The 15,061-nt window shown below is 38.0% G+C and overlaps 2 protein-coding genes across 6 annotated transcripts in view; both read left to right on the top strand.

Annotated features, from left to right (window-relative positions):
• The window catches only part of LOC122829370 (membrane-associated guanylate kinase, WW and PDZ domain-containing protein 1-like), a 60,886-nt gene extending 59,192 nt beyond the window's left edge, over window positions 1–1,694 (top strand). The window contains exons 4-5 of the mRNA XM_044113905.1: window positions 88–276; window positions 1,636–1,694. Coding sequence (XP_043969840.1) covers window positions 88–276; window positions 1,636–1,694 — 248 coding nt within the window. The remainder of the gene's footprint in view (window positions 1–87; window positions 277–1,635) is intronic.
• Window positions 1,695–1,806: 112 nt separating this feature from the next.
• The window catches only part of LOC122827776 (membrane-associated guanylate kinase, WW and PDZ domain-containing protein 1-like), a 100,131-nt gene continuing 86,876 nt past the window's right edge, over window positions 1,807–15,061 (top strand). For 2 of the 5 annotated variants that reach the window (XM_044110792.1, XM_044111117.1), the window contains exons 1-10: window positions 1,809–1,856; window positions 2,148–2,195; window positions 2,472–2,554; window positions 3,118–3,156; window positions 5,260–5,317; window positions 5,520–5,632; window positions 7,070–7,192; window positions 7,706–7,891; window positions 8,077–8,688; window positions 13,231–13,314. In XM_044110792.1, coding sequence (XP_043966727.1) covers window positions 1,819–1,856; window positions 2,148–2,195; window positions 2,472–2,554; window positions 3,118–3,156; window positions 5,260–5,317; window positions 5,520–5,632; window positions 7,070–7,192; window positions 7,706–7,891; window positions 8,077–8,688; window positions 13,231–13,314 — 1,384 coding nt within the window. In that variant the 5' untranslated portion in view covers window positions 1,809–1,818. Of the gene's footprint in view, window positions 1,857–2,147; window positions 2,196–2,471; window positions 2,555–3,117; window positions 3,157–5,259; window positions 5,318–5,519; window positions 5,633–7,069; window positions 7,193–7,705; window positions 7,892–8,076; window positions 8,689–13,230; window positions 13,315–15,061 lie in introns of all 5 variants that reach the window. The other 3 variants (XM_044110878.1, XM_044111032.1, XM_044110955.1) reach the window with 3 other exon arrangements.

Below are 15,061 nucleotides of genomic sequence, written 5' to 3'. Positions count from 1 at the left end.
CCTGTTTTTATCCCTGGCTTCTTTTTTCATCCCCTTCTCTCTCCCTCTCCGTCTCTCAAGCATGCTAATGTTCTCCTTGTTGCCTAGGTAACTATTATGGGACCCCAAAGCCTCCAAGGCAGCCCATCATTGGGACAGTGACTCTCAGTGATGCGGGTTCCCATCCGTCTACCCCGAAGCGCACCAAGTCCTACCATGACATGCAAAAAGTCCATGTAGTGCCTGCTGACGATGACGATGACGACCAGGCCACGGAAATGAACAACAGTTTTACAGGTGAGGGCATTGCTGCGCCCCTCCTGTCTCTCTGTGTTTGTCAAAGTGCATGATTGTTTAGCTCTCTTGGTCTCTGCATGTGTAGTGTTCTCCATCTCTGCTGAGTTCCCTAAACAACTCGTGCTTCTTTTGGGAAGTCCTTTAAGTGCATATGTGCAATAGCATGATGAGGACTGCAGAAGGAGAGTGTTGGTGTTTGTATGTTTTTGGTTTGCTCCTCTGTTGTAGGATTATGGGTGTCTGGCAGTTACATCATGTTTTTGTGATGAAGAATCTTTTCCTCCCAACACTGCCATCTGCCTGTGAGGAGGTTGTGGTGGAGATGAATTACACACGTCACTCACATTCTTATTTATTGCGATTTTATTCTGCCTCAACCTTTATGTTCTTCTAAATTCTACTCAATAAATCAACTAAACGTGTTCATTTCTGCATCTGGCAACAGAAGAGTTTTTAATGTCTAATGTTTTACAGACTGAATCTTGTAAACAATTTCAAATATAACTGCTAAAAACCACATTTTTCAACTTTTTTTTTTTTGCATTTTATGACATCACAACCACAAAATATTTGTATTTATTGGGATTTTATGTGACAGACAACACAAAGTATTAAGTTTGTCTGCCAATGCAATTTATATGAATGTGTTCAGCAAATGCTGTGCAAATGAAAAACAAATTTATTAGGTTTTTACATTAGATAATATTATTTGTTCACATCATAATCATACTCTATTTGGTTTGATAGTACATTACATACAATCCCAGTATTAAACTTGTTGCGGTCATGTGAAGAAAATATAAAAAAGTCCATGGGTTATAAACGACTGTATTTCCCATGCTTGTCTTCAATCTGTTTGGAGTGTGAGGGACATCTGCTTTTATTTTCTTTCTTCTTTGATGCTTTAAATCTTTTCACTCAGTTTATCCCCCTGCCGGACTGCCTGTGTTGCATTTGCATTTGAGCAGCCAGTGAAAGGCCTGGAGAGCCAAAATGAGGAAAGCAAGTGGGAATAAGGGTTGGTCTAGCCTAAATAGAAAAACACTTACTGCCAGGGAGGTAAAATGGGTGGGGGTCAAATTGAGTTAGGGACCTTTGCTGTAGGAATTAACATATCCTGTTACCCCTTTACTTACACTAGCAATAAGCTAGAGGTAAACTGGGGGAAGGGAATTTCTGGGAGTTTGATGTGACTGAAGTTGCATGAAATTAGTGAGCATGTCTGTTTCTTCCATCTTGCATGCACAAAACAAACTATGATTTTTTTTTTCTCCTGTTTCTCTTGTTCCATGTCATGCTCATTGTGTCACCCAGGATCCTTAGTGCGTAGTCTGTTCCCCTCTCCTTTGTTGTGCACAGGTAACCCTAACGACCAGGCCGCGAGAGAGCGGCATCCTCCGGCCGTACCCCGTGCGTGATAATGCTCTACCCTGTGGTCTGAACAATGCAGCCACTTCCACTGCAGAGAGCGGGCAGCAGACACTTGCAGAGCCCCAGGTCTCTCCAGAGGACCTTCTGGGACCACTGCCCGAAAACTGGGAGATGGCCTACACCGAGAACGGGGAACTGTACTTCATAGAGTATGTATCCACATCTTGAACTGTTTAAAAGTTGTGTCTATTGAACACAGCCTTGGCAGTGCCTGAGTAAGTCTTTCTCTTTTTAGCCTCTGCTGTATGTTTGCACTCTGTTTTATTTCCACTTTTGCTGCTTTTGTTGGCCGATTACCCTGTCTTTCACAATGATTTGGTTTGTTGGCCTGCCCAGCCCCCTGGGCGCAACCGCTCTCCTGTTAATCCCTGCATGTCCCGATCTCAAAAGGAGATCACATCCTGATTACCTGACTACCTCCACCTCTCTGTCCTCTGCAGCACGGCAAAGACTCTCCACCAGGACATGGCTGTGTGTTTTCAGAGCTTGTATGTTAATTTCTGCTATCACCAAATTACAATTTGTTTTCACCTAGCAGTAGAGACAAAAAAAAAAAAATCAGGTTGTTTATGGTTTTGTTACCTGTGTCCCCAATGTTCTTCCGTGTTTGCAGCAGGCAGCGTCTGTCCTTTGCAAACTTGCTGACATATTTTCTTTTTTGTCTAATTTTTATTGATGTGTTCAGGTGCCCCTGCTGTGCTTTGATTTGACAGATTGTCTGCTTGCTGCTGAATTATTGTGTTGTGTTGTTTATTTCCTTTCAGCCACAACACAAAGACCACATCCTGGCTGGATCCTCGGTGTAGAGACAAAGCCCCCCGGCCTCTGGAAGAGTGTGATGATGATGGTAAGTCTCCAAACATTATTTAGAACATTACATTATATATGCACAGTTCTGTGTAGTGGTTTAAAGACATTAAGGGCTCTCAGTAGTAGGTCTCCTCTTGTGTTTTAAGTGATGCCTTTGTTGATTTCTAATAATGTTTTCGAGCTTTGATTTGGTTTCTTTTGCAACATTTCATGTGTTGGGAATGTGTCATAGATTTCTCACGAGGCTACTGTCATTGGAACTGACATATTCCTTCATAGTAATAAAGAAGTACTTTATGAAATCCAAATGACACTTGAGTTATGTGCAGTGTTGTGGAATTGCACCATCAAGTGGTGAAATAAAAAGGAAACGCTGCAAAACTTTAGGTTGCTAAAAGGCTGCTGTAATATTTTAGATTAATCCATTTCTAAGGGTCTCCTATTCCCCTGTTTTTCTTTCTCTGGATTATCACTTCATTTGCTTCACTTCGTTTGCTCTCAATTCCTCCATTCCTAACCAACTTTTTTTCTGCCATACATACTTTTTTCTATTCCTCTTTTTTTTTTCATCTGTGTTTCATCCTGCTTTCAATATTGGAGAAGAAGGGATACATACAGAAGACCTGGAGAGTGATCTAGGTACGGTTTTATGATTTTGTGTTTAAACTGTAACATATTACACAGGATTTTTTTTTTTATTCAGGTAGACAAAATAGAAAAAACGCAGTCATCAAAACTCTTGTCTTTTTTGTAATCCGTTATTCCCTTATGTATTTTTGTTCTTCGAGACATTGTTTTGACGTATAAACTTCACACAGAATGTGCATTTGTGTTTGATTGATTATTTCTTTGTTGTATTAATGCTGTTGTAATAAATATTTTCATATAAATAAAAAAAACTACTTAAGTAACCTTGAATAGTGCCACAATTGTAAGGAAATGTATTAGTATGTTGAAAATCTGTTTAGAGGTTGCACTTATGGAAAAACTGCAAATTTCCGCATATTCTGCACTGATTGTTGTTTGGTGGTGTTTATTGGATTAGAATATGAATGTTTGAAGAAACAAAGCTCATTGACAAATTACCAGATTATGCATTTAATAGGTATTAGCGTCACTAGAAGACAACAATTATGTACAGTGTCCTCATTGCACAGTCAAGTTAAGTTTATAATTTAATTTGTCAAAAAAAACCAAAACATTTTCCATTTCAAGGGAACCCAACTGGTCGCATCGAGTCATTGACGCGAAGTATTCACTCTTCCAGGAGTTGCTTGCACTGTCGTGGACTTTAGAGTAAACCTTCATACTGTGCATGTATGTAGTGACAGTGGAGAGGAGAAATTTCACTTTAATAGAAAGAAACTTCCAGCAGAACCTGGCTCAGTCCAATCAGCCATCTGCTACAACCAACTGGTGGTTTGAGAAGACAAAGCAGAATGTGCAAAAAAGAAACAGAAAAACTGACACAGGACTACTTATGTTAATGAAAAGTAAAAAGTTACTAGCAGGAGAAGGAGAACATTTAGCTGATGGCAGTATTGTCTCAGTAAATGGCTCCCTCTAGGATGATGTTACAGCTAAATAGAACATCAGACCAGATGTAGAAAGTCATAAGTCATCCATTGTTGTTGTGTTGGTTAGTTTCGCACAAAAAGCATGCTCAATCTGATCCCAGGAGTGTTCAGCTCCTGCAGGACTGCAGGCAGATCGTTCCATCCTCCCAAATTCTGGAGGATCTTTCTGACAAATACTTATCTGTAGGGGCAGCCAATGGGATCGTAAAAGATTTAGTTCAGTTACTGAGAGAGAGCCAATGATTGCTGCTGATTACAGAATCTCATCTTGATATTTATCTGCATTGAAATTTTCAACGTTGACAACTTGTCTTATTGTAAGGGAGGGAGATTCCACCCCACACATCACACTGCTTCAACCAAAAGCTGTGTGGCTTTGACAGAAAGTATTTCACAATTTTTTATTTATTTCTTTTTTTAAGGACTCAACACACATGCTCAAACCTGCTACTTAAAGTACAAAGCGATATTTCTCTCAATTGTGGCATCATTTGAAGCAATTAAACATGTCTTGTAATGGTATATAATTTGACATCAAGAAGCATTTTTACTACCAAGAAAAAGTCAACCAAATAAGGATTTCCTTACTTCGTGTGCTAAGTTTATGTATTATTTTGAATCACCTGGTGTGGTAACAGATACAATAGATATAAGTGTGGTCTATACCAGGGGTAAACTTGAAAAGCTGGTCGGCACAATGTGCTCTAACGAGAAAGACTAAGGGGAAAAATGGGAATAAGTTAACCTTTCAGGAAATTTCAGGATCAGAGGTTTACATGTGTTTATAATTTGAATAAATGTCACATTGATGTTAGACTTTTGATGACTGATTTGGACAAACATTCTTACAGGAGAATCTTAAAACAACACAACACTGAATTTGTTAAAAAGTTGAAAGAGTTCTTGGCGTCCAGTTTGTTCTTGCTATTATCTCATAAAATACAGTAGTAAAATGGTTGTAGAGTAAGGTGTTGTCGGTTGAAATATTGAGGACATATTATGGACTTGTTCAACTTTGATAAAATAACATGTTCTGACAAACTACGCTGGAAGCAGAAAGACAAATAAAGATCACTGTACCCCAACCACTGGTCTTATCGCATCTGTTGTTAATGACTGAGGTAGGAATGTTTATGTTTAATGCTGTGTGCTCTCTGTATTCCAGAGCTGCCTCCAGGATGGGAGAGAATAGATGACCCGGTGTATGGAGTGTATTATGTTGAGTAAGTTAATCACCTCATTGACACATCTCTTCACAAAGACAAATGTGGGTTCTGCCACCTTTTAAGTCCTTTTGCAAATCTGGTCATTCTTTTCCATAAAAACCTACTGGTGAAGGGTTTGTTTTTTTTCCTGACAGTACAGGCACAATTATGTTTTATATCACTGTGAAATCTTTCTTTATCCTATGTTTGTCTTTCAAAGCCATATAAACAGGAAGACCCAGTATGAGAACCCAGTGTTGGAGGCGCGGCGTCAAAAAATCCTGGAACAGCAGCAACCGCCGCAGCCTCCAGAAGGTGAGCGGTATATCCGAGGTTCGTTTCCTGCCCATTTCTTTCTTTCTTCATGTCTGTCAGTGTCACGTCTTTCTTGTTTGTCTGGTGTTTGCCAGGAGTTTGGCCAGAATTTATTATTCCTCATTGTCCTGTTTTTGTTTTTTTTGTTGTTATTGTTTTTAACATGTCCTCTCCAAATGTTGCAATTTTCCAAATTTTGCTACTTGTGGTTTTACCAAACTTAAGCTGGCCAAAGTCCTGGTGTGGTCTTTAAAGTTCAGGTTTTAATTTATGTGTTTTTTAGCCATTAATACCATTTTGTATTTGATCATTGTAGTATCACATCATTATAAACAAAGGGGGGTTGTTCACTTTATCTCTGTTGTTGTAAAACTGTGATGTTTGAACTGAATACTACTTGTACTTATAATTTTAGTGAATGTACAACTTGCATATAAATTAGAATATTATCTAAAAGGTCACTAATTTCAATAATTGGATTCAAAAAGAGACATTTGTGATTTTTGTTTTTGTTTATTTTTGATGATGTTGGCTTATAGAAAGAAATGTGAAAAATGTGGATGAATGAAAATGGCGCACTGGGTGTTGTAGTGGACATGGCCGCCCTGGGTTCAATTCCCAACCTGAGATCTTTGAACCTTTTCTGTCTGGTAAATGCCAATAAAGCCACTATGCCACAAAGATGTTTTAAAAAATAGATAAGAACAAAAATTCATTTGTTTAATTCAAAAGTGGCCACCTACTGAAAGTATATCCATTTACTCTACAGGATGTGCATTCATTACTCTGTCAGGTCTCCTAGTGTAGGAATTCCTGCATCATTGAGATGTAGGATGGAGGTGATTAGCCTGTGGTTCTGCTGAGGTGTTGAACATCTGTCAGTGTGTGATGCTGTCTGACACACTGACTTTGGCTGCAGACAATGCCTTCTGAAACTCCCACAAACTCTTAAAGTGTCTTTGCTCCACAGTCTCAAAAAGCCTGAAGTTATCCCAGTTGCTTGTGCACCTTTGTCTGCCTTTTCTTTTTAGCCTTTCTAATCATATGCTTCGATAATGCATTCTGAGAACTATCAGGTTCTTCAGCAGTACGTTTTTTGGGGGTTTTCTATTTTGGGGGCAATGTCAAGCAGTTCTTCCCCATGATTTCTAATACAATTTCACATTGTATTAGAAATCCCTTCTTAATGGTCTTGAGTGATATTTACATTTTTCAGAAAATTTTAGCTTTAAGCCATAATCATCAAAATTATTCAGTTAAGCACTTGAAATATTTCCATGTTTAATGAAACTATACAAGTTTCGCTTTTTAAATAGTTAATTGAATAAATGGATACATGCAGAGTTTGCTTTAAGCTCTGTGTTTATTGTGTGTTGTTGATGTGTGTTCATGTTACATATAAATAAATTCAGCATGGTAAGTATGGGATTAAAGTGGGAATGATCGTGTGTGCAGAGTGGATAGAGGAACACTCATCAGCAGCAGCTCCACTGGCAAGCTATGCTCCAAACCACCTGGAGACCTACAGGGACCCTCAGGTCCCACCTGCTCTACCTCCTGGCCCTGTTGGAGTTAAGAGTAAGTCTCACTTGTAGATATTTCTACTTCATTTTACTAACATGGTATGTGTGACCGAGGTTACTTTTTATAGTGCCACTTGGTTTTGTCCAGCAAATGAAATTATATATCCTGGCAGTAGAATATTTTACATATATATTTTTTTCTTTAATCTGATTTTAAATCATTGTATATGCTTATTTGTTTTATTGCTGTTTTATTATATTTATTTATATTTATACTTTTTGTCTTAATTTATCTTAATCAGGATCTATGTATATTATGGCTACCTTGAGCTTTTCTTCAGTCCTTAAAACCAACATCACTATTACACATTTCCATACATTTATGTTTTCCTTGCATATTTAATCTTAACTTCCTTCTATTTCCATATTGTAGTCAATTTCTATTTTCTTTCATAAATACTTTGTGTTCCCCATGTCATTTATTAAAAGTAAACAATGGGTTGTTGATTATATGCAGCATTTTGCTCTCTGGATCCAGAGTTTATGAGTTGTTGTTTGCTTTCTCCAGGAGGGAAACCTTTCTTCACCAGAAATCCTGCAGAGCTGAAAGGAACCTTCATCAATACCAAGTTGAAGAAAAGCCGCCGTGGATTCGGCTTCACAGTAGTTGGAGGTGATGAGCCCGATGAGTTCCTGCAGATCAAAAGTCTGGTGCTGGACGGGCCTGCAGCTGTGGATGGCAAAATGGAGACAGGTGTAGTACACAGCCTTCGTCAAAAGAGGGCACTGCTTTCATTCAGAAACCCACAAAGGTGTTTTTGCACAACTTAAATTTTGGAATCTCACTACTGTGTAACTAATAGGAAATGTAACAAACAGTAACAGAGTTTTTACTGGGTAATAGCAACATTGCTGAAGATATCGTCTTGCTTTTTGCAGGCGACGTAATCGTCAGTGTGAATGACACCATCGTGCTGGGCTACACTCATGCACAGGTGGTGAAGATTTTCCAGTCCATCCCTATCGGCTCAATGGTGGACCTATCCTTATGCCGTGGCTATCCGCTGCCATTTGACCCCGATGACCCCAACACCAGCCTAGTGACATCTGTGGCGATCTTGGATAAAGAGCCAATCATTGTCAATGGACAAGAGACTTTTGACGCACCCACCAATCAGGCCGGACCCATCAATGGAATGCGAGAGCCACGGCCGCACAGCCCCATGGCCGAGGTAGCCTCCAATGGTTCACACGGCTACTCCAGTGATGTGGTCACCCTGGCTTCAGCCATTGCCACTCAGCCAGAGCTGATCACCATCCACATGGAGAAGGGAGACAAAGGGTTTGGGTTCACCATCGCTGACAGTCTGACGGGAGGCGGACAGAGGGTCAAGCAGATAGTGGACTATCCAAGGTGCCGTGGCCTGAAAGAGGGGGACATCTTGATGGAGGTCAACAAGAGAAATGTCCAGAATATGAGCCACAACCAAGTGGTGGATCTGCTCAGCAAATGTCCGAGAGGCAGTGAAGTCACCATGTTAGTGCAAAGAGGTACGTGTGACATCTCAGAGTATGAAGATGATGAATGTCTGCAGGAAATGAAGTTTTGACATGACATGCTGCGAGATGAAGTGCATAAGAGAACATAGTTTAATCTGCTGAATAGACAACTGTCTGAATAGTTGGCAAGTAGAGAGTGACACAATGAAATGGAGATGAGAAAGAGAGTGGGCTGCAGGATGAAAATGCTCAGAGTGGATAGGACGGAAGGAGGAAAGGTACAGAGACAGCAGGATGAGATGAGGGTGGGGGTACAGGAGTGTGAGAAGGAGTGGGAGGATGGGTAAAGAGTCAAGATAGATGAATGAGGGGGAGAAAATTGCTGCACATTAGGTCAGAGGCTCGTAGATCACTGGTAAATGTTTGTAACCTTAAATTGCCCCTGCAGTAGTTGGATGTGTTTCATATGTTTCCACACCTAATCACTATCTGAAATGAAGTAGAGTTGATCAAGCTCTGTTTTCATTGTTTGTGGATTAATGTACCATGTTCCACATAATGGTTCATGTTATATTCACTATTGAAATCACATATAATAGTGTCTTACAAAAGTATTCTCACCAATAACATTTTGTTAAAATCTTCAAAATGGGGTGTGCATTTGTGCTTAGTACATTTTAATCTGATAATCTTAAATAAAACCCGAACACAAGCTTTCACAAAGCTCTTTTTAAGTAAATAGAGCCAACCTGTGTCTAACCTTACTACAGATTTAATAAAGTCATTCTGTGGAGATCTTAGAGGTCTGAAGATGAAGGAATACGGTAAACATTTTGTGAAGAAAGTTGAAGAGAAATTCAAAGCAGGTTTATGTAATAAAACAATATTACAAGTTTAGAGCGTTTCACAGAGCACTGCTTTGTTCATCTTTCAAAATTGGAGTGCATGGCAATCCACCTTAACTGACAGCATGCTCAAAGAGAACTCAACAAACATGGTAGCAGCACCCTCATGCTGTGTGGGTGATTTAAAAAAAAAAAAGCATTCTGTATTTATGTGGTAGAATGTCCAAAGCAAAGCCCAAACAAAGTCAAAATTAGTTGCAAGATTCATCAGTTGTTCATAGATTCTCTCCTTCCAATCTAACGCAGTTTGAAATATTCTGCAAAAAAACATGAGAGAAAATGTTCAGGCTTTGAGCCATATCTCAAAAGATTTTCAGCTTCCATAACAGCAAAAGGTGGTTCTGCAAAAAGTATTGACTCAAGGGATCAATGCAGGATGCATGCTCCACTTCTTAGACTTTTATTTGTAAAACAAACAACAAAAGCCTCCATGTTTTTTTTTTTTTTACTTAATTCTGCATTATTTTTTGTTCATGCGTCGCATAGAATCCTAGTGAAATGTATTAAAGTTGTGCCCCTAACATGAGAATGTGAAAGGTAAGACACTTTAACGTATGGAGCTTTCGGAAAGGCCTTCAGTTTTAGGCTTATAAATAGACTCTGAGTTTCTAAAAACTGGACTTCTTGCCTGTTCAATCAGTACGCTTGTTCTTCTATTCAAGATGTCAAATAAGAAAAAAACATGAGTTAGTATTCAAACAGACACAAGCATTCAAGGTTCCTCAGAACCTTGAATGCTTGTGGCATTTTAACGTAGCAAAATGCTACGTTATTTTGCTACGTTAAATTTCTAACCACGTGATTGCTATATTGACAGCAGTTTGGGATATGCACCACACATCTATTATGAGATCTTATGAGTTGACCTTGTGCACTGCTGCTGGAATAACTGCTGTATTGTGTTAAATGTCAGCATCATTACAAACCTCTGTGTGTGGGTTTGTGTGAAGGAGAGAGAAGACGAATAGTACAGAAGCAAGCTCCGAGGGCAAAGCACAGAAAGAGAATAAATGAGAGGATAAACGGGTAGGAGGCTCTTGTGACTACAGGAGCTGGCAGGGTGACTGGCAGGTTTGTAAATCATATCTGCTGGCTTTAACACCAACCTGTAATAACTGTGTGTTCAGGTGAGTGGTGAGGTGATGAGGGACACACAGTGCCTTTCCAGGGGTAAGTGGGAGGTGGAGGCGGGGCTGCTATTTTCAAGTGTTTGTTTGGATGCTTTAAATTTCAAATATAAGAATTAAGCAACTAATCTGGCAGGGCATTTTGTGCAAATTTTCAGTAACGTTTTTTGTAGGTTTTTCAGAAATGTTTGATTTCCAATCTATCCGTGTGTACTTTGTCTATAAATTATAGATCAAACTATAACTTGTAGACAACGTTATTGGATTGAAGGATTGAACTGATGGGCTTGCTAATGCTAATTCCATCAATTCTGTGTTGTATAATAATAATGACAGAAAAACTGCAGAGCCATAAAGACCAAAACAGATTGTGAAAGGAGTCGATTATCCGTTGGTAACATGCTGTAATTATCAGCCGAAAATTCCGCAGTAATAAAGAACTAAATAAAAAATACAGTGGAGAGTTTTCAGTTTCATTGGGATCCTCTTTTTTCAAACATGTCATTTTCCTCTTAGCTTAATTACTTTACAAATATAGTAACTCTGAATAATTCCTGTTACACTATTGTGTTCTTGCTTATGCTTTTGTATTTCAGTAATGTGCAGAACTATTCAGTTTAAAGTAATTCACACTCCTGCAACGCTTTCTGCCATATCTGATTTTGAATAGATCTGAAGCCAAAGCAACCTCCCTTTTCTTTTTTTGTAATGTGGCACAAGTGTTGCATCTGAGAGATGTCATGGAACATGCAGTTGGACAGTTGTGTCCAAACCTTTGGTCTGTACTGTATGCACAACATATGCAAAAGTTACTCAGCAGTCACAGTAATGATCTCTCGTTGTGTAATGTAGATGCTTTGTCTGTAGATTCACTCACCTCATCATGCTGAATACCGGAAGTACATGATAGGGCACTCAGTTATGTTTTCATATTAATTCACTTCACAATAACTTGACAACTTTAGGAAATCAATTTAATGCATTACAAATCACACTTTATTTCTTCATGTTTAGACCTACATAAAATGTGTTTTCAGATACATTGACATACATGATGAGACAGTAGCTTTAGATATGTAGCATCAGTAAACTGCATGAGCAGAAAACTAAATTGTAACTAATAGATTTATCCTTGAAGAAACTGCTACTGTATTTACTGAAACTCTCTGAAAGCTCCTGCCAATGAGATTTCTGTTTGACTTTATGGTTGAGGATGCCTCTATGAGTTTATCCTCACTCCAGAGCTAGTGTGTTGGTCAACTATAGCTAAAAAGAGAGTTATAAGAGGAGTGCATGGGAATAAGAGGAGCAGGGATCACGCTTTGAAAGAGTGGAGGTGGAGGATTAGAGAAGAGAGAGGGGGAGATTTGCTGAGCAGAGCGGGAAGTTCACCAAAGGGAAGCGTGTATGAGAGGATTGGTTTCGGAGATGTACAGGAGACAGATAGCAAGGGGAGGAGGAGGAGGAGGAATAAGGTAGGCTTCATCGAGAGAAGAAAATAGAAATTAAATGCCGTTCAATCTTATGTTATAGTGTGTAGAACAGTTTCAGCTGGCTGCTGATAGGGTTTCCTCACAAGAACAACATCCTACATCCTTTTGAAAAGGCAACTTCTTTAAATGAATAGCTACAATAGGGAATATGTTATTATTCTAAAAAGCCTTTTATCTCTGAGTTTAGGTTTAAAGAAAAGCATAACACAAAAGGAGAACGGATACATTTTGCATAATGCAAGGGTGATATTTGTAAAAAAAAAAAAAAAATAAATAAATAAATAAATAAGGCACCTATCTTCCAAAAAAAATAGATCTAAAAACATTACTGGTACTTACTGTAAAATCTTTCACACAGTAATAGTTTTAGACACCAGGAGTTATGTGCACTTTTCTAGTTTACCTGTAAATTTCATAAAGAAACCTAATTAAATCAATGGCATTTAATTAAGCTAATGAGCATAGCGTAGCTGTCTTCCTTTGAAAGATAAACAGTTTTCAAAATGCTGGTCTATTTAAAATTTTTTTTTTTTTTTTTTTATATATTATTGAATATATTTAGAAATTATTTAATTACAGAAAATGCTAATCTGCATCAGTGGATACATTTTTATTCCAAATATTTGTTCTCCAATAAAAATAGAATGATAAATTATGAGTATCTCCTTTTTATTAAATAATTGTTCCATCACCTATAAACATTAAAGATTTCATCAAGTGTTCTCACCCACTTAGGCGCTTCCCTGTAAAGGAGGGCAAGCCAGATATGACTCCTCCATCTTCTCTTTCCATCGTTGTTGCTATGACAATCTTGCAAAGTGCTTCTGTCCCCAGAGAAAAGGAGAAAGAGGAGAGAAAATAAAAAAACTAAAGTAAGGGGAATAAAATCAAGAGGAAATGAATGTGGAGGAATGAACTATTACCAAAATAATTTAGAGCAGATGAATGGAAAGGACAGCAGGATACTGGGACAATCTTGTATGGAGTGCAAGGACAAAGGTTGATGGGCTTTATTTAATAAACCAAAGCATTACTCATTTTTTTTGTTTTCTCTAACAAAATTGATAGAAAACCTGGAGGAAGGACTATTCACTCAATCTGCGTGGGCTCAGCTTGGAGTCACCAAAGCCACAGCCTCAGCAGCTCAGAGAAGTAAGGTCCATTCAAGCTGCTGCAGATTCACTTTGAAAAAGATGAAAAACTGATAAACCTGCATAGATCGTTTGTGCCCACTCAACAACATCTATATGTTGTTTGGCCTGAATATTTAACGTTTTTGCTGCTTATGAATGGAAACAAAAAACTTGTTTGCGTGCGAGTCTGGTTTATTCTCTTATATCATCTTTTTCTGACATTAATTGAAAGATGGTAATAAATTCCTGAAAAAACATTGTAAAAATAAACCTTTTTTAACCATTATCAAAAGAAAATTTTCATACTGTGAAATAATGAGAATCCTCCTCTGTCGTCAGCATGAATGCAGATATTTTGGTAGTTTTTCTCTCCACCTTTACAACAAATAGATCTGCGCAGTCTTTTCTCGGTCTCTAAACAACTTTCGTTTCACATATTTGCCTTGTCAGGTTTGTGACTACTTTGGTTAAAAAGCCTTTATGTAGTGTCTTGCTTTCTGTTTTTTGTTGGTATTTTGTTTAGTTTCTATGCCTGCAAAACTGCTTGACATTACATTTCTCATTCTAGTAGAACCAGAATGAGTTGCACAATAGTTTAAATTCCAGTTATTATCCACAATATTCCTCTAAAAATATTTCCATTGCAGGGCGTGTTTGTGCTTGTTGATACCTCCATTTCCAAAGTGCAGTTCCCTGCAAAAACTGTTATCTTTTATTTCAGTGTTGTAGTCTTGCAATGATTTTTGTTTTTTGTTTTTCACTTTTCAGTTTATCAGTGTCCAGAAATGTTTTTTTTTATCTATAATAATCAACATTTGCATTGACAAAGAAAATATGGATGAATTAGAATATGATATGCTTAATCTCTCTTCAAAATGGGACATTTCATTCTAGTAAATCAGAAAAATATCTACATCTACTATCTAAAATACTTCATAGCCAGAATTAAAAGGCTTTAAACACCTAGATATGCTACTTGAAGTAAGATAAATTTTCTAAATCGTGACATCTTATGGTTACTACTAAATCTCCATAACAACTACTTCTTTTAGGTCCTGTTCCAAATTTTATTAGTGCCAACAATTGTCAAGGTTTCTGTAGCTAGGCAACAAAGAGGGTGACAGCTGAGCCTACATTCAACACTTATATTTACAGCTTGATTGACATTAAATTCAGCCCCTAAAGCATGAACCTGCTCTGCTTCTTCACCACTGTCAGATTTAGATCATGTCTAAGAATCCCAGCACCTCATCTGCAATATTGAATTTTAGAAATCCAGGAAGTTAAAATGTGGAACATCATCTTAATTCTTTGGGGAACAGATAGGGATTAAAATTGATATTTACTTCATCGCAATATACTCCATACTCGGTAAAGGCTGTGTTGGATGATGTAGCAACAATCATTTTGACAATTGTGTTGTTTAAAATAGCCCTATAGTTATCTCTACAAAAACAAACAAGCCTAAAAAGGTATAGCTCTAGTAAATGCTCCTGTACACGCCAGTATCGAGGCATTCCAAAGTTTAAAAACCTTACAGTTTCAAAATTACAATCTTGTTAAATACCTCGGCTCTGACAAAACCAGATCTTTGACAATATGTTATTTTCACCCTTAATGTGAGCAGCTGCCGCGTAGTCAAATACTGTAGTTTTATTGAACTCTTGCTCTGTTATTTGTTCATACATAAAAAGACTCGCTGATGTCACAGATCTATTGTGATCATAAATCAGTTTATGGCAGCTTCTTCAGAGCTGAATGAAGCA

The sequence above is a fragment of the Gambusia affinis genome, linkage group LG01 (assembly GCF_019740435.1).
Source record: "Gambusia affinis linkage group LG01, SWU_Gaff_1.0, whole genome shotgun sequence".
Lineage (NCBI taxonomy): Eukaryota > Metazoa > Chordata > Actinopteri > Cyprinodontiformes > Poeciliidae > Gambusia > Gambusia affinis.
The sequence above is the reverse complement of the archived record's forward strand: the minus strand, read 5'-3'. Positions and strand labels throughout refer to the sequence as shown.